Raw genomic sequence first — 27,470 nt, 5'->3', positions numbered from 1 at the left:
TTGGATTCTTCTATATATGTGGTGCTGAGGAATCAAACCTAGGGCTTCATGTATATGAGGCAAGCACTCTTGCCACTAGGCCATATTCCCAGCCCCTGAAGCTACATTTTGAGAGGTCAAATTGGGAATATTTATTAAAAGGCCAACATCTTCAGATGGACTCTTGTCCCAAAGATCTAGAGCCCTGCAAATACACTTAACACTGTCCAAAAAACTGAGCCATGAGAGCAGGAGAGGAAAGAAAAAGCAGAAAAACAATACCAACAAACCAGATCAGTTCCAATGGAGAGCTGAAGAGGGATTCCTTGGTGACCAGAGAAGAGCCAGGAGACAGGAGACAGGACACACACATGGATATATGTGGCATGGAGTAACGGTGCCTGAGCTGGTCTCAGCCTAAATAGTGTGAGGAGCAAGAGGCAGGGTGACAGGGAGCTTGAGAGTTCATCACCAAGCACTGGCAGGTCTAGTTACCTATTTTCCAAGTCCCCATTCCTGGCTCTAGGAATTCAGGCAAGCCTATCACCTGGGAGGTAGGACTTCCCAGCCTCTACCATGAAAACAAGATGGTGCCATTTAAACCCAACACCCTAACATCCACCACGTGGCCAAGATGGCACTGGTTAAATTCAGCATCCCTACTTCCGAAAGAGGTAAGAATTCTCCAAACAGAATAAAATGTTCTCTTAAGAAACTTGAGGGCTTCCCTCTAAGATAACTGGTTGGAAGCTCTGAAAGGTTCTCTTACCTGCCCCTGAGCCTTATCTTCCTCACTGAGAAAAATCCCAGAGGTCCCCTTTAAGCCCCACCTGGGCCTACTGCTTCTGTGTTGAAAAGCTCCTGCCCACTTTTCACAGGGCTACTGTGTCATTGTGGCATCTCAGGTAAACTGTCCACTCTTTGAGGGACCCTCACTCTATCTACCACCCACAAGCACCAGGGCCCATGTTCCCTTTCTCAGCATTGGTTGGCTCCTCCCTACCTGTCACAGCTTCTCAAGACTCCATCTTCCTCTTACCTTGGGAGCTACACAGGACAAGCTTGTGTTGCCCTTGTAATTAGTATCTCCATCTTTTCCTAGCACCGTGGGTGGCACAAAGCAAGTGCTCCCTAACATGAGGAATGTGTGCATGGAAGATATTCAATGAGAGAGGCAGAACGTGAGTCTTAAATACTTTTGACTTTATTAGGAGTAGCTGTTGTCACCTCAGCAGCCAGCTCCCATGTATACACAGTATACACGCCCAGCCAGAACCCAGGGCCACCCATCCTTCTGCAGTACATGGAATGCAAAAGAACCAAGCACATGAGGGTGGGGGTGGGGGCTCTATCAATGATAGTATCTAGTGTTTCCAGGCTGGGGGGCACTTAGGTCCCGCAAATTGTCCTCAGTTCCTCTCAGCCCCCTCTCCAACATGATGAGATCCATAAGAGTGCTTGAGTCACACTCGTCCAATCAGTGCACATGATAGGAAAAGAGGCTGGGAAATCCTAAGCCCAATGCCATGATGTCTGCATCCCCACTGAAGTCCCTAGAGCCCCCCACAATGGTTCTCTTCTTCCATGGGCATTGAAATACCACCTTGATTTGATTCCACCACCAAAATCCTGTGTCTTGAATCTCATCTCTGCTCAGTCAGTCCCATGGACTGAGGCAATGTCCCAAGACAAGATGAGCTTGCCAAGTTGTTTTCATCATACCACTTTTTAAAAAAGAAATTAAAAAAAAAACATTGTGACAGAATAGACCATGGAAACATGGCCCATGTCGGGAGCAAGAGTGGTTATCCCTCCTTAAAAAGATTTGTAAAGCAACTGATGGCAAACACTGCTCTGCTAGAAGCCAGTCACCTCAGTGACCCATCCCATCACCTCCCTTCCCACCCACCCCTTCTCATGCCCTTCCACACAGCCTCTGCATACCCTCTCTTCAGCTAGAAGAGAAGGCTCCAAGAACTGGATTGTTGCTGTCATTGTCTGGCAAGGCTCCCTGACCTGGGGCCCTTTTGTCTCTGTAGTCTCTCCATGCTCACAGGTACAAGAAGCAGGATGGATTCCTAACTCTGTCATTCCAGGGTGACTGCAGCCCTGTCTCAGAGAGCTAGCCCCTGCAGGAGTCTTGTCCAAGGTCATTAGCCTGAGATGGGAACAGGGTTGGAACACCATTCCAAGGGTTTGACTATTAGGGAAAATCAAATAAAAAGACTGAACCCCCTTCTCATGGAAAATACATGCAGGTCTTACCTTAATGACATTCTCCACTGAGGTCCTGAACTTTTCACCTAGACTTTGAAGTAGAATATCCCCTGGGCATCTGCACCTTAGAAATTACCCTGCCTAGCTAAAGGATCTCTAACTCCAACATATTTCCTCACTTGACACTGTAAGAAACACCTGGGCTTCTAGTCCCTTGCCAGCACCTACAAGAAAGGTGTGTTTCTAGCAGTTCCTACTGGTGGCTGCAATCAGGTCCCTGATTTTTGGTGCTCTTGAAATCTGCAGCCAAAGAACCTGAAGAGAGAGACCCTTGTCTTCCTATTGGGAGCTGTAGCAGGTGGCCAGGCTGTGGAAAGCATGTACCACATGCTCTTCTCTATGGCTGGGGGTGGAGGAAGCACCAGATCAATTCTGACCCTGGAGAGAGATAAGGTGGGTTTCCAGAGAGCACAATCTGAGGTAGCAAAGAGTGAGGCCCATTTATTAACTGGACAGGCAAAGACCTGGAGATGCAATATGATGTGCCCATGGCAGACAGACAGCAGGAGCTGTCGGAATGAATACTTACTTAGAGGCACATGGGTATTCAGCACCTCCCACCCCCAGGCCTGTATATTCCAGGGTTATGGCCATGTTGGGTGTTCTCTAGAGCAAGGCAGTGTCTTCAGCATCAGCCTTACATCCTTCTCAGGAAGATGTATTCCTTATATGTATTCCTGAATCCAACCCCAAGAGCACAGCACTCCCACCCCAAATGCAATGTCGCCAGAGCCTTCTAGATCTCTCCTTACATTCCCTGCATTTTCTAAGTGATGGCATCTGTTTGCATTGGCCAGCTCCCTCCTAGGGAAGATGGGCTCTGTAGATGTGGATCATCTGCCTGCAAAGCCTCAGAGAACACTTTGGTGGCCCTCTGCCAGTCTGACACTCTGGCCTTCGGGGGAGGAGAGAAGAGGCTGGTCTTTCAGGATAGGCTACGATGGAGGATGAGGAACCTTAGGACTTGTGGTCGACTCCTCTTCCCAAGTGGAAGGGACCCAAGTCCAGTCACAACCCATGCTCACTCTCCCCTTGGCTACTGCCTACTCCCAAGGGCAGACTTTATAATTCAGTCCATGTCTGTCAGAAAAGGAAGGAGGACTGAGAGCACCGTGAAATCCCTGCCTGGTTCAGAGACATCTCACAGAGAGCTCCCTGGAGCCACCTCATGGTGGCATGCTATTGGGCCATGACTCTTCCAGCAGCCTGTGGCCTCCCTTGGGAGTTGAGGTCCCTGAAGTTCTTCCTGGGGGTGGGTGGGGGCATACAACACTGGCCTCCCTCAGCACCTTCTGCCCAGCCCCGCACCTTGTGGCCTCTCCTTGCAACTGGGTCCCCCAAAGGAGCAGGGCATGAGGTAGACTGTGCACTCATTGTCTTCCCCCTGCCCAGTCCAGGGAGAAGGGAACCTCTCTCCCCAACCCATGGCCCTAGTCCTGGAGGCAAGTGGCATCAGGGCACAGGCCTTGCCTACAGTCCTCTGCTCCAGCTGGCCAGAGCACCAGCACATCAGCCGGCCAGAGAATGAGGGGAAGAATGGGACCGTCCCACTCAGCAGGGCCTCAAGATGCAGAAGTCCAGTTCCTGGGGCTTGCGGCGTAGATTGCACTGGTCCCTGGCCAGCAACCGGCCTCCATGACCCACACACTTGAGAGGACGCCTCTTAAATCCACGGCCACAGCTCTTGGAGCAGGGTGACCAGGTCCCAAGCTCCCAGGTTGGGCAGGGCTCCCCGCAGGCTCGTGCCTCTACTGGCCGATGGGCTGTATCACAGGCAGAGACCCCAAGTTGTCCTGGAGAACCCCGACAGTCCACCGATCGCTTCTGCAGGCCACTGCCACAGCTTGCTGAGCAAGGCCCCCAGCTGCCTGCCACCCAGCGTGCGTGGGCCCTTTCATCTGACTGCTCCACTTGATTCGAGAGGCTGAGGACGCTGTTGTGCAGCACCGAGGGTCCTCGAGGGTCCTTGGGGTGAGAGGACTTGTCCTCCCGGGGCTCTTTGGGCAGATAGAATGAGTAGCGGACCCGGGGTGGTGTCATCTTGCCTACGGAGAGGACCTCCACCGTCAGCGGCTCCAGGATGGGCCGAGAAGCCTGCAGGCTCTCCACCGCTGTGCCTGTGCCGCTGTACCGAAGCAGGCTGCCCTTCACCACCAGGTCCCGCTCCACCGCCGACACCACAAAGTGCCCATTGAGCAGGTACTTGCCTTGGCTGTTCTTCAGGGCCAGGTAATTGTCATCCCCAATAAGTCCCTTGTAGCCCCGCTGGCGGATATCTATGCTCGAGGCTCCTGCAGGGATGGACACTACAAAATTGTATCCATGCCTGGGGAAGAAGAGGGAGCAACTGCGTCAGACACATTCCTGGACCAAAGGCCTCTCTTTCCCTTCAAAGTCACAATGGATTCCTTGTTTGAAAACCTGGGGGTCCCAGTCACCAAGGTACCTGCAGTGTGCAAAGACTAACCACACTGCTAGACAGCAGTGGCTCACACTTGTAATCCTAGCTACTCAGGAGGCTGAGATCTAAAGATTATCTGAGGATTATCAAAGCCAGCCTAGGCAGCAAAGTTCATGCCCCAGTACTGGCACGTGCACATGCATGCATGCACGTGCATGCACACACACACACACACACACACACACACACAACTAACCAAGTTACTTAATCACCACCCAAAACACAATGAAAACACCAATATGAAAGCTGATACATGGACTAATTATTAGATCATCTAAAACCCAAGGCCTGGTCTTTAGGTGCATTCATAATCTTTTCTCTTCAGTAAGTATATCTGTTGATGAATTCTTAGATGTGAGTAATAGCACAAGTTTTGGAGTCACAGATCCACACACCTTGCTTTGCTGTTGGTTTTGGATGGAGTCTTCGCTTCCCTAAGCCTCTGTTTCCTAAACCCATAAAACCGATCTCATAATCACACATACCTCATTGAACTGCAAGGATTAAGGAAGCCACAGCATATAAATCATGGAACTCGGTGCTTGGCACAGAGAGGACTCAATAGATAGCAGCCATGAGGAGGGCAAGGGCAACGTGACTCAGTAAAAGAATTAGCCTTGGAGTTGGGGATGGTGATCGGTTCTGACGCAGACACCTTGAAGGAAGTAAGCCCAGGTTTTGTGGGCTCTGGTGTCCTCATCTGCACACTGAGGTAGGTAAGCTAGATCAGTGCTAAAGCTCCCTCCAGCTCCCATAGTCTGGGAAAGGGGCGCTTGCCATGTCATCTAAGGTACATCTAGATATAAACCTTCAACTCTTCATGCAATCACATGCCACAGGTCTCTGTGAAACATGGCACCTGGAGTGCTCAAGCTTCCAGAAAAGAAGCCAAGATTCAGCCACCTAATGACCTAGAAGGGGAGTTCGTGTCCACAGGGGACAGTCAGACTTTAGGCTAGCCATCTGGTCTTCCCATCATCAATACTTGGGTTGCCAGGCCAACCATACTTAATGCTCCCAACAAACCTCCAGCGTCTGCTTCTTCCAGAATACAGCTCAGAAGCTCCAGCTGGGGAGCCACAGACACTGGAGGTGGGACTAGAAGAGGCCCAGAGATAATTCCCCAGCTGACCCTGGAGCTCATTTTCCAGGAAGTGGAAGCTCCTCAGGCCCAACCACTTGCTCAGTCCCTTCCTCAGTTTACTGCCATTCTCACCTCAATCCAATCCCTCAGGCCAGGGAGAAGATGGCAGCTCTCACCCACTGCCTCCTTCATGATCATGTACTGGGCTTTTATTAGGTACCAGGTATTACATTTGCCTTTTTTAAATTAATTTCTTTACTCCTCAGAAGAGCACATATGAAGTATACCAGTATTATATTCATTTTACAAATGATAATTTTAGAAGTCTGAGGATTATACCACTTCCCCCAAGGTCAGGAAGAAAATGAGGAACTGAGATTTAAATACTTGTCAGTTCTACTCTAGAGCAATGGACAGATCCCACCATCTGTCTGAATGTCATCTCCCACTGAAGAATGTCCTCTTCAAGCATTAATCTTCGTGAAATGGATGGGTGGACAGACAGATGGATGGATGGGTGGATGAGTAGATGGATGAGTGGAGGGGGGATGAATAAAGGAGTCGGGGGAGGGATGGAGGAAGGGATAGGGAGGGAAGGATGGATTAAAAGCATCTGTGGATCCTCCACAACAAGGGTACGGCCAGGACCTGACATTTACCCCAATCTAGCCCTAGCTTCCAGTTCCTGGAGGAAATTCCATTAACCTATCTCCCCCTTTTCTCCCAGGCTTGACCCTCCAGGATCCAGAACTCACATGGGCTTGGTAAAGAGTCCTGTCACCCTCTTGCAGCTTTTATTGTCTCCACCACACACCCCACATTTGTCAAACTTCTTCTTGGAGCCCAGGTTTCCATCACAGCCAGCTTTGATGCATTTGCCTTGAACACACACTGAGGTAGAGTCAGGAGTGCACAGTGTACCATCCACCACCTGCAGAAGGCCCAAGAGGAAAGGAAGAGAAGAGAAAGGATGTGTCAGTTGAATGCTCCCCCTGAAGCTCTGTGCTGGCTCTGATCTCCCATGTCCAATCCACTCACCTTGGGTGCTAGCACGTAGAAGTAGCCAGTACCATTGGCTCGACAGATGAGCTTGCACTTGTCCCGGGGAGACACACCTGAATACTTGGGTACCCATGCCACAGCCAGGGTAAGGCGGTTGGTGCTGTGGTTATAGCCATTGAAAGCCTCACATTGCTCCTCCCGGAAGCTCTTGCCAGAAGCTGGGAAGGGAGGAAGCACACAGTGAAGCTAAATGGAGGAGCCAAGGGTAAAATACAGTATCCCTCCCATGAGTGGCTAGCCCCCTCGTGACTCTAAGCAGCCCTCTACCCTCCTCAGCAGGGTGATTCAGCTCATCTCCACCTCAAGAAGTCTGGTACCAAAATATACAGGGCACCCTATGAGCAGTGTGCCACTTTCTTGAGCTATCTAACCTTGAGTTCACATTTTAGATGGAATGGTTAATAAAAAGAAAACAAAAATGCTGTCAGGTACCAGTGGTTTTATGCTTGTAATCCTAGCTACTCAGGAGGCTGAGATCTGAGGATCATGGTGTGAAAGTCCATGTGACTCTTGTCCCCAGTTAATCACCAAAAATCTAGCATGGTAGAGTATTAGCCTTGAGCTTATTTGCTCAAGGTTAAGGGACAACATAAAGGCCCTGAGTTATAATCTCAGTACTGGCACAAAAGAAAAAGAAAAAAATAAGTGTACAGAGCTGGGAATATGGCCTAGTGGTAAAGTGCTCACCTCGTATACATGAAGCCCTGGGTTCAATTCCTCAAGCACCACATATATAGAAAGAGCCAGAAGTGGTGCTGTGGCTCAAGTGGTAGAGTGCTAGCCTTGAGCAAAAAGAAGCCAGGGACAGTGCTCAAGCCCCAGGACTGGCAAAAAAATAAAAAGAACAAGTTTCTAATTGGAAAAAATGTTAAGTTTTCGATAGAAACAATAATGAAAATGTTAAAAAAAAAAATCCCCACTAAGTCTTGGATTCCTGACTAGAAGAGAGAAGTACTTAACTATTACAACTTCAGCAGCCCATGCACTGGGTCTATTTAACCTCCCACTCTAAGCCCCCAGCAAACACCTTTGCCAAAGGTGAGTGGCCAGAGGAATGAATTCTGGGAGTGATTAGTACCTCTCCACTTGCAGGCTCTCTTCTGGGGGTGTAAGTCTTAACTGCAATCTTATTGAACCACAAATGACCCAGGAGGGTACCTAGGAGGCAGTGACCTCCAGGCTCACCTTCTCAGGGCCTAGGCCCCTTGTTGCCTTCTGCATCTCACCTGAGTTAGGGCAGGGCTCCAGGTTGCAAGACCGATACTTGACTCTCACTCCCTCACAGTATTTGCCCCCATTGGCAGGGGTGGGATTGCTGCACTGTCTCCTGGCCAGCTGAACACCCCCACCACAGGTGCGAGAACAAGAACCATAGGGCTCCCACTTGGCCCAGGAACCATCCACCTGTAAAGAAGAAGGAGTTACATAGCTGCAGTTCCAAAGGCCCCATTCAGTCCCTTAGCAGGCAGAAGTCGCTGGCACCAGTACTGCTTGCAACATCCCATCCACTCCACTGGAATGAAATCCTCTTTGCACCATGAACAAAACAGAAGCAAACAGTCTGGGTGCACAGGGCCCACACAGCCCTTCAACCCATTAGTTAGCAAATGAACAGCTCCCAGTCATAAATGAGGCTATTCAGAGGCTTCAGAGTGAGGCAAATCAGCTGCTCCATTGTATCTGCCCTCCCTACACAGTGAGCTTGAAGCTGGGCCCTTATGACTAACATCTACAATCCTAGCTACTCAGGAGGCTGAAATCTAAGTATCACGGTTCAAAACCAGCCTAGGCAGAACACTCAGTGAGACTCAGTTCCAATTAGCTAGCAAAATAAAAAGCCGGAGATGGCAGCATGGCTTAAATGGTAAAGCACCAGCCTGGAGCAGAGAAGCCAAATAAGAAAGTAAAGCTCTGAGTTCAAGTTCAAGTTCTGGCAATCAATCCATCAGTCACTCAATCAAGTGTAGGCTTAAACTAATGGCCAAACCTCCTTAGGTATCATGTGTTTTGCCTACAAAAATGGGGCAAGGTCTGAGGTCAGTTAGAAGATTTGTTTGTTTTGTCAGCTTGAACTCAGGGCCTGGGCGCTATGCCTCAGCCTCTGTGCTCAAGGCTAGCCCTCTATCACTTGGGCCACAGTGCCACTTTCAGATTTTGAGTGGTTTATTGAAGACAAGAGTCTCACAAGGACTTTTCTGCCCAAGCTGGCTTCAAAGCACAGTCCTTACATCTCAGCCTCTTAAGTAGCTAGGATTATAGGCATGAACCACCAGCACCCAGCTGTTGGGAGATTTAAATGAGGTGACTTATTTAAAACTTTCTAGCCCCAATCTGCCTTTTTGCAGGTGTTGAGTATTCCTCCCTATCTGTAGTTAGTGCATGAACAAGAGTCTAAACCTTTGACAGACCAACAGCTTTGCCAGTAAGCAGAATTTCTATAGGTAGTTGAATATTTGTATTTGTAAATGTTCTGTAATTCAAACTTTCACCACTCTGAGCAGATTTCAGAGAGTATGTGTGAGCAAGTTTCATTGTTGTCAGTGCTGACATTTGTGTAAAGAGGACATATAGATAAGACACTATTAAGAAACCCTAAAACTAGGTGGGTGCAGATGGCTCATGCCTGTAATCCTAGCTACTCAAGAAGCTGAGATCTGAGGACCATGGTTCAAAGCCAGCCTAGGTAGGCAAGTCCATGACACTCTTATCTCCAAGTAACCACCAAAAACAGCTGTAAGTAAAGGTATGGCTCAAGAGGCAGAGTGCTAGCCTTGAGCTTAAAAAAGCTCAGGGACAACATCTAGGCCCTGAGTTCAAGCCTTAAGACTATCACAGAGAGCGAGAGCGAGAGCGAGAGAGAGAGAGAGAGAGGAAGGGAAAGGAAGGGAAGGGAAGGGAAGGGAAGGGAAGGGAAGGGAAGGGAAGGGAAGGGAAGGGAAGGGAAGGGAAGGGAAGGGAAGGGAAAGGAAGGAAGGAAGGAAGGCATCCCTAAAACTATCTTCATTTGGCTTTCTAAAACTATCTTTATTTGGCTTTAGTGTAAATTATGTAATGCATGTTTGTTTAAGAGGGAAAAGAAGAGAGAAATATATCATCTCTAGATAAATTTAATATAATTATAATTTAATAATATTTTAAAAACTTAATATAATTATCTACATAAATCTAATACAATTATAATATAATCTTGTTTTATAAGCTTATAATTTATAATCTTCAGTGTGTGTGTTTAAAATTGTCATCCACCTCCCGAACACAAGTCAGCTGGACAATAGAGGAAATAACCCCATTGTACAGGCCTAGAAGTACAACAATCACATTTCACCCACACAGGAATACTAGCCCAATGTGAACTGAATCAGAAACTGCTTACATGAAATAGAAATGCTGTAACTTATATAAATATTCAGTATATTTATTCAATCTGTGCTCCTATCAGATAGTTCTTTCATTGTATCAACATGTCTCTTTTATTCTACTTAAAAACAACACTATCCCTTAGCTCTGCTTTCTCCCAAACTAGTGACTCACTTCACCCCCTCCCCTTCTCTTGCAACTGCTCTTTGTACATCTTCACCCCTCAGAGCCCTGCAGTGTGCATTTTGTTCCTATTATAACATGGAAATGACTCTCTCCAAAATCAGCAATGGACACCTAAAGAATTAATGAAAATGAGCTCAAGTCTTATTGTCTCCACCATTTCTTCAATATTTACTTTTGCTGCAGCAGCTTTGGAGACAATGCTGTTTGATTTTTACCTAGTATCATTTCTGCCCTCACCATGCACACAAAAACATTCATATGTGCCCCTGCCACATCCTATTCATTCACCAAATATTTACTGAGTTCTGACATTATGTGTAGCAAGCCTTTACCCCCAGATCCGCTGCATTCAGTGGGAAAAGACAAACAGAAACAAGCCAATGCACAATGCACAGAGAGGTCAGATGGGGTTGGAAGTGGTTGGGAGGCTGCTTTGTATTTGAGGGGTCAACAAGGCCTGAAGGAAGGATGCGCATGAGCTGTGCAGTTGTGAGGGAAAGAGCACTCCAATCAGAGGGAGCACCTGATGTGCCTGACGAGGGATGCACGAATAGCATTCCTGTGCCACTGGATCAGTGTGAGGAAGAGCCAAGAGCACAGAGACCAAAATGGCGTACTCCAGCTACAGGGAGAGCTCCAAGCTGGGCATAATCTAACCTCTATTTTCAAATCACCCCTCTGGCTGCTCCATGTGGGGTAGTCTGGAAAAAGTAAGCTCAGAAGCAGGGAAGGCCAGGCATCCATAGCTCAACCCTCTAATCCTGGCTACTAAGGAGGCTGACTTCTGAGGATCACAGTTCCAAGCCAGCCCAGGCAGGAAAGTCTATGCGATCTCATCTCTAATGAACCAGCAAAACCAGAAATGGAAATTTGATTCAAGTGGAAGAAAGAATGCTGGTCTTGAGGGAAAAAAAAGCCAAGGGACAGCTCCCAGACCCTGAGTTCAAGTCCCAAGATTAGCACAATAAACAGACCCAAAAAAAAAATTTTAAATGCAGGGAAATGAGATGGGGAACAAATTATCATCTAGGAAGAAGTGAGACAGCACAGAAGTGGTAGGGACAGGGAAGGGGTTCTGGATTCATTTTGAAGAGACAGGCAATAGGAATCACTGAGCTATGAGAGGTGAGGTGCATGTGAGAGAAGGGGTTTGGGCTCTGGCCGGAGGAAGGCGGAGTGGGCAGAGCATGTTTGGGGATGTAATCAGGAGCTCAGACTTGCAGCAGCCAGGTTAAAGATGTGTATCCGACGTCCAAGTGAGAATGGAAAACTTCGTTCGATACACAAATCTGTCATTGGATTGGAGATTGAAGCCACCGTCTATAAACTACCAGGTTGAGTGTGGGTAGGACTGAATTGGGAGTTCTGAAAATGAGTAGATGCAGAGAAACCAGTGAAAGAGATGCATGTGGAGGAGACACCACAAGACAGCAGAGGCTCTCAGGCCAGGTGGACACAGGATGCCCTAGGGAGAGGGTGCCGGACTTCGCTCAGCACTGCCACATGTCAGGCCAGGTGAAGAAGGAAAATCCATTCTGGACTTTAGAAACATGAGGGTATTTGGTGACCATAATTATTTATTTAGGAGGAATGTTGGGAGGGAATGGGCTCCAGAGAGACACAGGAAGAGAGGGATTAAAGAGAGTCTGTTTACAGCTCTTTCAAAGAACTTTGCTGTAAAAAGGAGTCAAGAGAAACAGACTGATATTTTCAGAAGACATAGTATGATAAGAACTTCCGTGAAAGATGGAGGAAATCACAGCACATTTGTATCCTGGGAGGAATGACTCAGCTCAAAAGACAGACTGGGTACTGATGGCTCATGCCTGTAATCCTAGCTATTCAGGAAGCTGAGATCTGAGTATCTAGGTTCAAAGCCAACCCAGACATACAAATCTGAGGGGATCTTATCTCCAGCAAGCCAGTAAAAGGCCAGAAATGGAGGTGTGGCTCAAGTGGTAAAGGGCCAACTTGAGTGAAAAAGACAAGTAAGAGCATGAGACTGAGTTCAAGACCCAATACTGACACAAAATTTAGTAAGGGGGTGGGGGGGTGACAATGGAATTATAGTGTGGGGAAGAAAAGGGAGCCTGGGTAAGTGTTCTTGACAGAGCAGGAGGGATGGTAGGCAACACAGAGCAATGGCTTAGGGTCAGAGCACAGACAGTGCAGTCAACTGCAAAGGGAAAGGTAGAGGGCGTGGCCACACAGAGCAGAAGACATGGCAGTTGTACTGATGGGAAGTGATGGAAGTTTTCTTCTCATCCTCTGATGGCCATTTCTTTTTCTTGATGAATTGTATAGAGGGATACCAGTTTTTGTGATGTGGATGTGGTCTGTGTCCCAAGAGTTCATATGTTAGAAACGTGGTCCCCAGGATGGTGGTAGTAAGTAGTGAGACCTCCTTAATGAGGTGAGGCATTAAGGTAAGATTATTGAGTGGTGGGATTAGTGGGATGTAGTGAGGTCGTAAAGGGTGGAATGCTGGCCAGTCCCATGAATGTTATAAAATCACGAGCCTGGCCCCAGCCACATTCTGACTTCTTGTCTCACTATATGAGCTCTCCATCTTGCACAGCATTCCTACCTGATGCCATCTGTCGTGAGGTGACACGACAGAGAGCCCTCGCTTAGAACCTGCATCATGCCATTTGGACTGTCAACCTCCAAAACTGTGAGCTAAATAAACTTCTTTCCTTTACAAGTGTCTAGCCTCCAGCATTTCATTATAGTAACAGGAAATGGATGAATATCAGAGGTGAAGATATAAACTGATAAGTTTAGGAGGTTGTAAATATGTATGAACTAAAAAGAGAGAGAGAGAGAAGTCTATGACCCACTTACTATCATATAGACCCACTTGAGTTTCCAGGCTGGTAACTTTTAACAGTAGACCACAGACTCTCCGCTCAATAAGAGAGGAGGTAAGGACATGAGAAGGAAAAGATGCCTGTAATGACAGACTATAAACCTAGATTGTACTTAAGTATTGTTGGGATCCAAAAGCTGGAGGGAATAAATTAGAAATTGGCATGTGGTGATCTGATTCTTAATTAGGGTTCTTTGGAAGCTTTTGACCTTGGCTGCCCCTCCTCCCTGAAAAGGACAGGTTTCAGTTCAGGAAAGAGGTTGGAGGGTATAGGTGGATTTTGCTGATGATAATTCTAGAAAGTAAGTGGAAAGATGGGGCCATCAGAATCGATTTCCTATACCCAGCATCCTTTGTACCAGTCTCTTCATCTTCTGACTTCTTTTCCTAAGAGAAGGAGCTCCCCTTGACCTGCTGTTCTCACAGTCTTCTAGTCTGAACCCTTCAGCCTAGTATCAAGTGTGCTATGATCTGGCCCCAGATCCCAAAGACATATACAATGAATCCTTCCGCCATCAGCCTGACTCCTTGTACCCACCTTCCAGCCTTGTTGTCTCCTCAGCTACTGAGAGACCCTACTCACCCCTCAATGTTCTTCAAATCCCATCTCCTCCTCAAAGGTCTTTGAGTCTCCTTTGATCACTGTTAATTTACTACCCCCTGCTCTCTCATAATTCATTTTTATGCCTCTATCCTAATGCATAGAACATGCTTATCTGTGTGTCTTGACTTCTAGTGACATTTCTATGTCCCTGGTTGTATCTTCCATAGTTACCTGGACACAATAAATTGTTTCCTAATATATAACTGATGGTTTAGGTAGATATAGATATAGATATAGATATAGATATAGATATATTCCTGAGACACATAAATACATCAAGATTTTAAGTAATTCTATACCACACTCATCTCAAGGCAAGTGCTCAGGTACTTGGAGATTGCCTTTTTATTATATAATCTCTGTGTGCATAAAACCCTGTCCAAGTTCTTCTCAAGCTGGGGAAGGGATAGTCATCTCCAGGATTGAGGATGTGGGCTTCTGATCTTGCCTAGGAAACCACAGATGCCTTCACTACCCTAACACATGGGTTAAAGATAATAAGTTTGTATTAACTATGTGGTGTTCAGATGTTCTGATTTGACTACTAGTCCTATTTATCCTGGAGGAGGGAAGATACTTTTGTTCAATGATATGTCAGCTTAAGGAAATACAAAGAGTCCAATAACAATCACAACAGAGACTGAGACTAAATCTAAGACACATCAAGTTACCAATCTGGCCCTGGGGCTGTGCTTCATCTTATTTTTAAGCTTTCTTCATCTTTGTAATCCCCAGCTCCATGGGTATAGAACACACTTGGGATTAATTGAGGGAATAAAGGACAGCACAAGAGGGTAAGCCAATCCTAACGTCCAGTGTTTGCCTCTGGGCTCCTTCCCACCTAGGATGGTGCCCAGAGCTCATGCCTGAGGCCTCAGTCCTACTGAAGGCCTTGTCTCTGGCATTTAAGGCCTGGCCAAGTTCCCTGACCCATCAGTGGCTCTGCTCCTAAAGTCAAACAGAGACAGGCCCATAGACAGGAAAGGATGCATGGCACAGCTGTATGCCACTGCCACTCTATAACAGGCAGCAGCCCAGTGGAGACCAGGTCAAGGAGGCCCACCTCCAACTCCTCAACCCTCCTCACCCCCCACCCCCAACCCCACCCCACATACAACACACATGCTCTTGCACTCACCCGGTACTTGTTGAGATTGTGTCTTTCCACACAGGCCCCTTTGAGACAGAACTTGCCCTCACCACAGCTGGTGCCATCTGCCCAGGGGAAGTGGCGAGTTTGGCATACCATCTGTCCCTTGGCCTTGCCAGTGCACCACAGCTTTGTGCAGTACTGCATGTATGGGCAGGGTTTAGAGCCCACACCAAAGGCTAGCTCGCATTGCTGGCTCAAGGTGTAGCTAGTGCCCGGCAGGTCCTCAGGTAGGGAGATGGGCTTGCTGGGCTGGTCCAGAAGGCAGTCGCCTGCAGAGAGCCAAAGATGCTCATTGGGGCAAGCTGGGGAAAGTCAGGCCTAGCTGGCTTAGAATCTAAATGGTAGAGAAAGAATGAAGCAACAAGCAACTGGTTGTAGTATGCAACTGGTAGTATGCTCCCATACTAAAACCCAGCTCCTTGGCACTGTCACACCTCAGGTAGGTTGTGGGCAGTGCCACCAGGGATAGCATGAATTAATTGCCCTTCGTGTCAGTCCTGCTCCTCTCTGCCATTCTGGCTTGCTTACCATGCCCACTGTCGAGGAAGTCAGTGATGATGGCAGCGCTGCAGGCTGACCAGGGGTTGGCTCGGTCGATCTGGATGAGAGTGGGGGACATCATGTGATTGGCTCGGAGCTTTCCAAACACCTCCTCGCACACTTTCACGTTGTCATGGGGCATATTGAACACATGACCTGTGGAGTGGAATGACAGAACTCAGGGAACAGGCAGAAAGGGCTGCTCAGAAAAGGCACAGGGATTGAAGGGGGGATAGGCTAAGCCAGAAAATTCTGTGACCGTTTTCATGCTGTTCATTTGTATCTAAGGATGGATTGCTCTGCAAATATCACCAAGAACCCATGCTTGTGTCATTTGTCCCCTCCCTCAGACTGTGAGTTCAGTGGAGCCAGAATGTGTCTGCTTGTTTTGAACATATTTTTCTCATAGTTCCCAAGTGATATAGCCCACAGAGGCACAAAGACCCTATCACTAGGCAGCTATACTGGGGCAGATGAAAAACAAAGAAAAGAAAAGATACAACAAAGCCACTGCCCAAGCAGTCTCTCTCTAAGAAAGGATCCTTTAGGCTTCAGAATATGACACAGCAATGGTGAATGTCTCTTCACCACCACCCTTGCCCTCAGAGTACTCATCACAAACCCAGAACCACCACACCAAAGGAACTCTCCACCCCACCTCCGGCTTACCCAGCTCATGGGCAGTGGTGAAGGCTGACGGGAGCCCATCATCCTCAATGACAGAGCAACTTCTCTTGGGGTCACACATGGTACCCACATCGGCCATGCCCAGGGTGTCACAAGTGGTAGCCCCACACAGATCCTGCCAAGTAGGGAAGAAATAGAGTCAGCCAAAAGTTAGATGATGACAGAGGGACCTGAAGGGAAGAAAGAGCATCCTATGGGACCTTCCAAGTCATCACACTCCAGCCTCAATGGGGCCCAGCTACCAGGTCAAGCACCCTTGAGCCAAGCCTTCCTTGCTTAGGGTTATGGAGCTATTCATGGAACTGAACCACACTGAGGCCTCCAGGAGGAAGCTCTGTGGCTCTCTGAGGGATTAAGCCCAACCCCACCCTGGGAGGTGCTGTGGTAGGAAATTATGAGGTACAAAAATGGACTACAAGGTCCAGTGCTTTATATAGAGATGGCCTTCTAGAGGAAAGAGCAGCTCCCACAGTAGGGTGAGATTCTGGTTATGGATTCCTGAGGCGGGTGGGGGTGGAAGGCAACCACGATCACCATCCATGGTCAGCCTTGAGCAGCCTCCATCTTTGCTGAATGGCTGCCATTTGGACAACTATGAATTAAGTTGAGCCAAGGGCCCACCCATGCCAATGCGTTGGCTTTCTTGAACCAGAAGGAAGCAGAATATGGTGGATATAAGACACCAGCTACATAGTTTAATTAGCTGCAGAAGCTCAATAGGACTGCAAGTCAAGGGCTTCTGGCAAAGAAAGAAAAATGAATGATTATCTAAACAGGAAACAACTTCCTCCAACACATAGAGCTTCCAACAGGAAGTATTCCCAGGAAATGTTGAGGGCAATATGGGGCTCCTGTTGTGGATAGCTCTAGAACTTATTATGCACACAGGACAGTGCTTAGAAATCCAGGAGTTGAAAATAAGCCAATCATGCATCTTCTGTCCCCTTTGAGAAAGCAAGCATTGAATCAATGACACTAGCAATTACTTCATTATGTCTCTACTTTTAACACTGAGGACATTCCACGGGGCACAAGAAACAATGACATGAATCATGTCATCCCATCCTCATAATGGTTTCAAGAGGAAGCTATTTTATAACCTTTATTTGTCACTGGTAGAACCTTAGGCTTATGATCCTAGCTAACTATGGCCATGATTTACTAAATGTTGACACCATGCATGTATACAACATGCAGAATCCCATCTAATCCTCACAACATTCCTCTGAACCAATGGTCGAACATCACCTTCTACAGACAAAGAAGCTAAAAGGGATTCAAAGGGGTTCAAGTCACAGAGCAGAAGCATGCACTCAGGGTTTGTATGACTAGGTACTCAGTCTTAGCTAATTGCCCAGTAAACTCATGGAAAGAGAGCTTTGTCATTCTCCTGTGGGCGCAAGGGGTTAACATGAATGCACCCAGGGCATGGCTCTCCATCTTGTTCCCCTTTCTGGCTGTGTCTATGTGGTGGTTGGGTGCACACGTGCCTATGGTGACCTGGGCTTGAGAGGAGGCAGCAGCAGTTAGTGGAACAAGGGGGCAGGGAAGAAGACTGGGCATAGTACAGAAAAACAACAAAATTTAATCCAACGCACTCAGAAGTTTACTGTCTGAGCAGTCAGGTGATAGTCACACTTGCTAATGAGTTAACAGTTCTTCTGGCCAAAGAACCACGAGGGTAACCAGCCTGAACCTAGGGTGCCAGAGCTAGTGAGAGACACTGTGCACCCCACCTTTGTTCCGCTGTCTGGGTTTGCACAGGGCACTTCTTCCACTTCCAGCAAGCCCAGGGGTCCTTGAATTCCCTTTCCTTCACAGAATTCTTCCCTGTTCAAAAACATACTCTCCTCAACAGTTCTTCTTCCCCAGAGCCCTAACAATTGCTATCAAATCCTATTCACCTATTCAGTGAGTAGTTTACAGGATGCGATGGCCAGGGCTCACGGACCCGCTTGTGGATGGAGGGGAGCATGCCTGCATCAAGGGCGTGTATGCCTGCGGACTCAGTCACAGCCAAGGAAAACACTACATGCATGGTGATGGAAAGAGGGTAGGCAATGGAGCCCTATGACCCTGGACTCTACAGCATAGGATCCCAACCAGCAAAGGTGGTTGGTTGGCTGATGTAAGCGAGGCACATTCCATGGCTTCCAGTCCCCCCTGAGTTCATTGCTTCCAGCATCTCTGCAGCTTCCTCTGCAGTGAGAGGTCCTTAGAGCCAAGGCAGCCTTCCTCAGGGAGGACAGATTCTCTCTGGAGAGACATGCAGCTGCAGGCCCCTCCTAGCCAGGAGCAACCTGTTCTTTCCATTAAGAAATCCCAGCTTTGCTGGATCACACAAGAGGAACAGGAAAGCCAGCAGAGTTCCTGAGAGTTAAGGATGCAGCAGACAGAAGCTCCCCACAGTGACAGACTTCTTCAGTGTGGGAAGATTCCTCTGCTGGGGTCAGCAGCTCTGCTGGTCTGTCTGTCTGTCCCTCTTCCCCAAGCCAGGGATACCAATGAACAACCACTGGGCCTTGTGTGGTGCTTTCACCAGCCACATATGGTTCTACAGCAGCACAGTTGTGCCTCCTTTATGACTCTGAATATCTCCACCCTTCTGGAATTAACTCAGAAACACTTAAATAGCCTTAACCTCTTTAACTCAGGCACTGCTCTTCAAAAATTAGACACTGTTCTGTTTCTTTCTGTCTGGAAAGTATAAGCATTTCCCATCCCAGTCCCTACCTGTCTTCCTACTTCTGGCAATTTGCCCTTACTCTTATAGTCACAGCTGCCTTTCCAAAAGATCTAAGAATCATCTTGGCTAAGAACCTAATCTTCCTAGACTGTTCTTTTCTAACTGCCCCCTTTTATAAAGCAATTTAGGATTAGAATTGCAAACTAAACAGATAAATACGGGCCAGGTGCTGATGGCTCACACCTGTAATCCTAGCTACTCAGAAGGCTGAGATCTGAGGATGGAGGTGTAAAGCCAGCCTAGGCAGGAAAGTCCCTGAGACTCTGATGTCCAATTAACTACTAGAAAACAGGAAGTAGAGCTGTGGCCCTGAATGAAAGAGCTCAGGGACAGCAACCAGGCCCCATGACTGGCAACAGATGATAGATGGATAGATAGATAGATAGATAGATAGATAGATAGATAGATAGATAGATAGATGTAATACTTTGACTACTGTTTCTCACAAATCCATGTGTTTGCAATCCCCAATTTGACTTCCAGGACTCCTACCAGATGCCCACTCTGCAGATCTTCACTTCCTAGGCTTCCCAGTCACATGCTGGGATACTCCATGTTTTCCAGCAGCAGGGTAAGAGATCCATAAGAATGGAGAACATTCATTTTTTTAATATGGCAGAAAAGAAATACATGCTCATGCAACCGAATTCCAGAAATCCAAGACCGAGAGCCAGAGCCATCTTCAGAGCTATGTAACAGGGTCCAGAACCTTTACAGAACTTCACAACCATCTCCTGAGGAAACTGAGGTTCAATGAGTTGAGATTATATACCTAAGACTAGGAAGCATTAATGCACAGGAAAACTGTGGCCACCTGCACACTGCTAGCACTTAGAGTTCTAGTCCCTATCCTGCTTCTCAGAAGAGTCAGATCCCAGCTATAAGCCAAGAAAGGGGTCCTGAATCTATACCATTTGACTGCATGCTGTTGGGATACCGTATTTGCTGGTATAAAGCACCCTCATGCAAGTATTAGTTTTCCATCTGAATCTCTGCCATGTACCACTACGTGTTCCTGGCCAAGGACAAAACACACAAACCCATGTGTTTGCAATCCTCAAAGATTGGAAGGTTTTGCTTTGCCAGAAAATAAAATAAAATCCAGCAAGTGAGTGCCTGGGCAATATACTAAGGCTGTTTGGTGACAAGAGAAGAGGCAGTACATCCCAGAAGGTTTGTTGCTTCTATTAGCAGATTCGACTTCACTGGCACATAAAGTTCTCCAGATGTACAAAATGCAAGAGACTGAAGTAAGCAAAATGGCAAGAATTCCATCAATGAGGAGGAAGAAAAGCCAAGGCTTTCAGGAAGAAGTGATGGCTTTTGAGAAGTGATGGCTATAAGAGGGTGCCAACCAAGTATAGTGATGATGGCTAGCATTTAAGTGACTACTGTGTGCCAGACACTGATGCAAGACTTTTACTTGGATTAGCCCATATAATCCTCACCACAGCTTTAGGATAGATGCCAGTATTGGGCCCCATTTTACAGAATAAACCCAGAGATGGGAAATAACTCATCCAGGATCACATAGTGAGCCCTGAATTAGACAGAGGAAGCAGAGTCAAGATTGAGACCTACACAGTACAGTCTAGGAACTGGGCTCTAAACAAGCTTCCTGACTGCTTGTGGTCCACACCCACCTCAAGAGTAAAGAGGCTAAGGGATCTAAAAAAAAAAAAAAAAAAAGACTGCTAGGCATTGATGCTCCATGCCTATAACCCTAGCTACTCAGGAGACTGAGATCTGAGGAACACAGTTTAAAGCCAGCCCAGGCAAGAAAAAACAACTCCCTGAGACTCTTATCTCCAATTAGGCACAAAAAAAAAAAAATACTGAAAGTAGAAGCATGGTTCAAGTAATAGAGTGCTAGCCTTGAGTGAAAAATATTAAGGGATAATGCCCAGCAGGATTCAGTGCTAGGAGCAGTTCCTGCTGGGGCCTGTCTGGGTGAGCAAGCTCCTGGCTCCTTGTCCCACACCTGCATTGACCCAGTGACCCCCGATCCTGCCAGGCACCCTGTCTGCTGACCCCAGAGTAGATTATCATGCTCCTTTCTGGGGCCCCACCTCTCTCCCGGACAAAGCCTGATGGCAGAGCGCCAAGAAGCAATGCCAGAAGAACCCATGGCTCTCTCTCCCAACCCTGCAGCCTGACAGCTTGGAACTTGGATTCATAATCCCCAGGAGGGAGGCAACTATCTGAGCCCCAGGCTTTCCCAGCATCTTGCTTCCATGCATACTTGCTGAGCCACGAGATGCATGAGACTGTGCAGGGGCTCCAAAGGCATAATGGGTAGAGACTCTAAAGGGGTTTACAGATAAGGATGAAGCAAATGCTGGCACCTGTAGTTCTTACACAACACAGGAATGTTTAACCACCAAGTGTAATACGCAAAGGCAAAAGATAGTTTCCAGCATTCTCTACAAGAGACAGAATGCTTTAAACCAGAGCTATTCCAAATTCACACCCTGGCAAGGCTAATTAATTATTCCGTAGGTAATGATTTGACAACAAGAAATACATAAGCAACTTCTAAGGTAATAATGATAAAATACTAGCTGCTTCTGTCAAGTGCCTCTACCTGGTGATTCAATAACTTGTCCTTAAAGTAGCCTTACCAGTTAGACATCACATTGTCATTGTGAACCTCAGTCGAAGGATGATAAATAAGGAAAGTGAAGTTCAGGGAGCTAACTTATTTACAGTTCTTGGGTTGGAAGTTTAAGTGCTAGGACTCAAACTCGGTCCAACTGACTCATTCCTTTGTGTCATGTGATCACATCAAGGTATCAAAATGAGGCATGAGGAAGTGTCAAGGGATGGTGAAAGCAAGAGAGAGAGAACCACAGGGGAATTCAGAGGAAAGTGGAAAGAAACACCTAAGGAACTTGAAAATCTCACTGGCCACCTTTTTCACTTATTACTATTGTCATTGTTATTCACAGTACTTAGATTTGAACTCATGCCTGCTAGACAAGTGATCAACTCATGCCACGCCTCTAGCCCTTTTTGCTTCCATTCTTATTCAGATAGGATTTTGCACTCATTGCCAAGGCTGGCCTCAGACTTCAATCCTCCTACAGCAGCTGTGGTTTTTGTTGTACACCACCATGCTCACATGTTCTTTAAAATAGGGTCTCAGTAACTTTTTGCCCAGGCTGGCATGGAACCTCAATCCTCCTATCTCTGTCTCCTATGTAAGGTAGGATTGCAGGCATGAGCTACCACACCCAATGTCTCCCTGGCCTTCTTAACTAAACCAATGGTCTAAAAAATATTTTTTAATTTTAAAAAAGAAGAAGAGTTAAGAAGGAAGGGATGGAGAGGATTGCAGGCATGAAATACTGGCACCCAGCTTATTCACGGTTTTTAACCAGAACACTAAGTCCACTGCCCTGTTTCAGGTGATTCATTTCTGTCCAGAAAGCTGTGACCTCTTTGTCACATGAGGTTCTAGACACCATTCTGCCATGCACAGCACAGAATATGCCCCATAAGCCATGATCCTCCTCAGTCACCAAGCTTGTGGTTGTGAGAGGGGAGAAATCAGAGTATGAATGAAGAAAGTAAGACAGAAAAGAAAAGCCCCACCTAGATGGATAGTCCCAAAAGAGGGGAAAGAATAGGGCCAGAAGAGAAGGGAAACTGGCAGAGGAGAAAACAGATGAAAACAGATGAAAGAATTAGCCTGTGGGGGAAAAAATAAATAACCTACAAGTCTTCATGCAAGAGAAGCAATGTCACTGTGACACTAATAGTGGAAAGAGTAAAGATCACCTACCACATAGAAAACAAGCTTCCTTTGCCATCTCCCCAGCACGAAGTAGCCCTTTCCACAGCTGGAGCTCTTGGAAATCATTCTCTGGCCAGGCCCCAGGGTCTCCTCTGTCCTGGCACTTTGCACACTGTATTGTGATTAGCTACTGCTTGACACGCTGTAAATTCCTAGGGCCACATCCTATTAATATGCATAGCTCAGCCCAAATAGTACTTCGAAACAATAGATGTTCATAAGCATTAAAAGAATGTGTAAATAAATGAATGAAAGCCAGTCTGCCATCAAGGATTAGTCAAACAACAGAAGCCTTAGACCTAAAGACAGGAAGTCTCAGCATAGGAGAGCCTGTCAGGTTGATACCTGATGTCTACTGCTAGGTACAAGGAGAAGCCAGAGAAACAGTTTTACTCATAGAAATAAATAACGAAGACTGTCTTTGGGTTCTGGGCAGATCCTTGTTCCAGTCCCAGGCTGACCTCATCCTGCTGTTAGGAGCCTGGAGGCTGACTGATTTGCAAACTCCGATGTGTACTCTTTGTCCATGAACTCCTTCTGAATCTTTACATAAACTCTTCCAATTGTCAAAACACTAGCTGTATGATCAATGTATTCTCCCTTCTGGATAGTTAACGTTCCTGGAGACCACATTTGCCTTAGACTAGAAAGAGCAGCTGTTTGCTCTTGTCCTCATCCAGTACTGTACCTTCCCCCAGGGAGCTCAGGAATGAGAGATTTGCTAAGACTCCAAGAATGCAACAGGCCCCAAAATCTGTGCTGGCAAGGAGGGATGAGAGGGATGTTTACCCAGAGCATAACACACATACCTTGATGATGGACCTGCCAACACAGCCTCCTGCCCTCTGGCTTTGCCCTCTAGGCTGTTTGCCTAAAGGGCAAACAGCTTCTAAAGGCACATCTTGCATATCAACTCCTTGTGACCCAAGTGGTCATGCATCTTGTAGCCATTATGCATGGAGAACAGAGCTCCCTGGGAGTCTAGCACAACACTGACAGACAGAAGCTGCTGTACTGTTTGATTGCTTCTTCTTCAAACAGTGGGATCCTTCTGATGGCAGGGCTATGTTCCCCAGCAGGACTCTTCTTCCTAGGGCTGGTCCCAAAAGTCATCCTTAAGCACTAAGCCGCAGAGACAGGTCTGTTACTTTAGAGCCTGGGAGTGACTTCCATGAGGGCATCCTGGGTAGCAAATGGGACAACAGCTGCTTTGCCCATTAAGATATCCTGTTCTTTGCCTCTATTCCCCCTCACCCACCCCTCAGCAATACGACTGCAGGGCTGGTCTGTGTGGGGAGGTTGGAGCCATCTCTCTTCAGTTTCCCCATGACTCAGACAGTGCTTGTAGGGACTGGGCAGCAGCCACTCCACAATCCTCAGTTAGAAGAATGAACCCAAGGAAGCAAGACTCAGGCCAAAGACCTCCCTAGAGAAACCAGGTGGTGGGAGGAGAAGAGGCTGGGAAAGAGGGAAGTTCCAACTCCAGAAGAGGACTAGCTGTGCCAAATGGGTTATTGTGCACGACTCCAGATCCAGCCCGTGGGCGCCAGACCAGCTTCAAGTGGCCATTTGGAAGCAGAGGAGATTGAGAGCCCCAGAAGTAACCCAAGATGCTGTGCCATCGCCAGATTACTGTGGGGTGTGGATAATGACAAACCAAGGACGTGGCACAGATTCAAGGCGCAGCCCCCAAGCTTAGAGGAAACAGGTCCCTTGGGCTGGCCCTTTTCCTCCCAGTCTCCTGTATCTGAGAAATTTCAAGAATCCAGAAACTCTACAGTTTCCAACCATGTCAACACCTATGAATCTAAATGTTCACAGATTTGTAGCTTCTTGGAAAATAGACTATCAAGTAAAGACCTGCAAAGGGCAAAGCTGCTTTTCCTGGTCTGGATTCATCTCTCTCATCTCCACACTCCATACCTTTCCAACCCTACAGCTGGAGTCCTCAAAGTGTCCTCACTAAGCTCACACTGTTTCCACTGCAGGTTGGCGGCTGGGGCCCTGCACTGTAGTGGGGTCTTAGGAATTCCAGTGAGTCCAGAACATGAGCAGTCTTGCCTGTTCTGTTCTGCACCCTACAGCTGAGCAGATGTTAGCAGATCCTCTGCTAAGAAGGATCTGGGAACATCGGAAGAGATTTTTCCCAGCTTCGTTCCAAGTGAAACCCCACTTGAAACTCCAAGCGAAACAGTCCCAGCACCAAACAGGTGCCTTGCTAAATTGCCCTGCTGGGAACGGCGTGGAACTCTCTGGGCAAGGCCTAACAGAGAAGAGTTAGGAAAAGCAACTATGAAGGAGGGATGCCTTTCTCTGCAGCCTGCGAAATACGTCAAGGATTCCCTTTCACCCCAATACAGGTTTTTAAGGCCCAAGCCTAAGAGAGGACCTATTACCAGCTAGAAACATAGCAGGCACTGACCTTGTATCATCACCTTCCACTTCTACAGCCTGCGAAACAAACCCTCCTCCGAAGTGGCAAAATTTAGATGTTCCATACAAGAGAGACCTAGGCTCCCACCCTTTTCAACACCATCCTCTTAGCGCCTCCTATGGGCCATTAAAACAAACTGCGGCTCTGGGGCGGCAACTTCCTGGGTTCCAGCCCCTCGGGCACCCGCTCCAGGAAGCACTGATTGGCTGGATCAAGCCAACACCTTCGGAAGAAACAAGCTCTCCTCCATCCCCCCCCCCCCACCACCACCACCACCACCACCAGATGCACGTGAGCCGGAGCTCCCGGGAGCCTAGCAAAGGGCTCGAACTCGAAGTTCCGAAGTTCCGAAATTGAAGTCAGAAGAGAGGAACAGAACTTATACTTGGGGGCATTGCAGGTCACAAAGGGACTTGGGATAGCTAAGGGAGGTGACCCTTAAGAGAACTGGGGCTAAGTGGATCCAAAGAGGTGACCGATCAACTCACCTGCCTGGTGAAGAGGATGGCCGTGTCCCAGTACTCAGGGTGCTTGTCGCTCACTTTGTTCAGCTTCTTTTGCCAGGCGCAGAAGTTGCGTAGAGTCATGGCCGCGTTGCCTGTGACCTTAGGCCCGGAGTCACGGTCTCCAAGAAGCAGCACCTTGACCACGACGATGTTGATGGGGTTGAGGATGCTGGGATGGCGGTAGAGCCGAGCTGCCGTGGCCAGCAACGTCAGCAGATAATGTTCCAAGTCCGCACCGTGGAACTTGACCATGGACTCGTCCGCCACCACCAACGTCTCCACGTACCGTGGGATTGACACGAAGCGCTTGGCGCGTCCGGACCTGCGCCGGCTGTGACTCTCCCCCAAACCCGTCCTCCCGGGCTTGTAAGGATCCAGGGCCCTCAGGATGGAGGGGTTCCAGCCTGAAGCCACCCCGCAGCGAGAAGTGGGGTCTCCGGAAGGGCCGCCAGGGGCACCCCTGCGCTGGAGGAGGTGTGCGCCCTGGCGGTTGCGCTGCGCCGCCTGCGCGCTGGCGTTGGGCAGCGGGCTAATGACATACTCTGCGCCCCGATAGCCGAAGGCTCCGTGGAGACCCCCGCACAGGCTCACTGCTGCGAACGAGTCCGGCTCCGCGTTCACGTCGCCCGAGTAGAAACAGCGTCGCAGATCCAGAGAGCTGCCGGTGAGCCTCTGGAGCGGGACACCCAGATACTCGGTGGCGAAGGCGGGAGCCAGAAACTGAGCATCCGGCGTCAGGTGTAGGTAAAAGTCCTCCTGAAACGCTGTGATCTGAAAAATGAGTCCCTGGTCTCCGGAGTCCTCGGGACCCCTGCGGTAGTAGTGGCGGCCGTTGATGTCCGGGTCCAGGCGGATGGGGACCACCACCTCCCAGTCTGGTTCGGAGCCGCCAGCAGGTCGCCCGAGGAGAGCCAGCGCTAAGACGCCCAGCAGAAGCATGGCGCCGGGCCGCGCACAGCCGCGCTCTGGGAAGGGGCTTGTCCTGGCTCCCCGGCGTCAGGCACGGTCTCCTTGCAGCCGCACACCGGCACACCAGCGCTCCCTGGGACAGCCAGCAGCTCCCCTCACCACCACCCCCCAAAAAAGAGAGAGCCAACCCAGGCTGGGAGACTCCTCGCAGAGCAGCAAGCGTGCACCGGGCAGCCCGCGCCTCCTACCTGTGCCTTTCCAAGGAAAGCGCTCCCGGGGAGCTTTAAGAACAATCGCTGTCAAGTGCAAGAACGAAGATTTGCCGCGGGAGAACTTGGCGGGAGGTGCCCCGGGTGGCTTCTCCGAATCGCAGCCACTCGCAGCGCTGCAAAGCAGGCTCTGAGCGAGCCTATTAAAGGGTCCCCCTCCTCTGAGCTGCCCAGTCAGCGCCGATCTCTCTCTCTCCCCTCCCAACCTCCCAGAGCTCGCAGCCCCAAGCCTCCCGGGGCCACCGGAGAACTCGGTCCCGCCTCCGGAGCGAGAGCCACTTGGCAAGGAGGGAGTGGCGTGAAGCTGAGGCAGGAGGCGTGGGCTGGCCGCAGAAACCAGAACTGGAGTCTCCGTTAGCATTTTGCCCCAGTGCCTGGGGCATATCAAAAGAACCACTACCCACGCGGACAGCCTCTATCTCCCGGTAGCCGGTAGCCGGTATCAGGAATAAAGACACCACTTACCACTCTTCTCCCAGGCCCTGCCCGTCCTCCTATTGCATAGTCCCTGCTGTTCCTTCAGCCCCAAATCCCCTAAAAGATCCCAAGGG

At 48.5% G+C, this 27,470-nt stretch overlaps 1 protein-coding gene across 1 annotated transcript; it reads right to left on the bottom strand.

The window, feature by feature from the left end:
• Positions 1–1,904: 1,904 nt before the first annotated feature.
• Adamts15 (ADAM metallopeptidase with thrombospondin type 1 motif 15) lies at positions 1,905–27,470 on the bottom strand. Its single transcript, XM_048343623.1, has 8 exons — positions 25,724–27,470; positions 16,242–16,374; positions 15,561–15,728; positions 15,018–15,301; positions 8,090–8,267; positions 6,840–7,021; positions 6,557–6,732; positions 1,905–4,582 (listed from the first exon to the last, which is right to left on the bottom strand). Exons 1-8 carry the CDS (start codon positions 26,678–26,680, stop codon positions 3,808–3,810), a joined length of 2,853 nt encoding a protein of 950 aa, XP_048199580.1. The 5' UTR covers positions 26,681–27,470; the 3' UTR covers positions 1,905–3,807.

This window comes from Perognathus longimembris, chromosome 3, assembly GCF_023159225.1.
Source record: "Perognathus longimembris pacificus isolate PPM17 chromosome 3, ASM2315922v1, whole genome shotgun sequence".
NCBI lineage: Eukaryota > Metazoa > Chordata > Mammalia > Rodentia > Heteromyidae > Perognathus > Perognathus longimembris.
Note: the sequence above shows the minus strand (reverse complement) of the source record. Positions and strands in the feature narration are given on the sequence as shown.

What these genes read in the sequence shown, in the direction of transcription:
- Adamts15 (XM_048343623.1), bottom strand. Translation starts at nt 26,680, where the DNA reads ATGCTTCTGCTGGGCGTCTTAGCGCTGGCTCTCCTCGGGCGACCTGCT. An exon ending in GGAGCCCTGCCCTAACTCAG is followed by an intron (nt 7,022 to 8,089) that starts GTGAGATGCAGA and finishes CTCCCTTCCCAG; the next exon opens with CTTCTGGCAAGAGCTTCCGG. An exon ending in TCTACGTGCTAGCACCCAAG is followed by an intron (nt 6,733 to 6,839) that starts GTGAGTGGATTG and finishes GGCCTTCTGCAG; the next exon opens with GTGGTGGATGGTACACTGTG.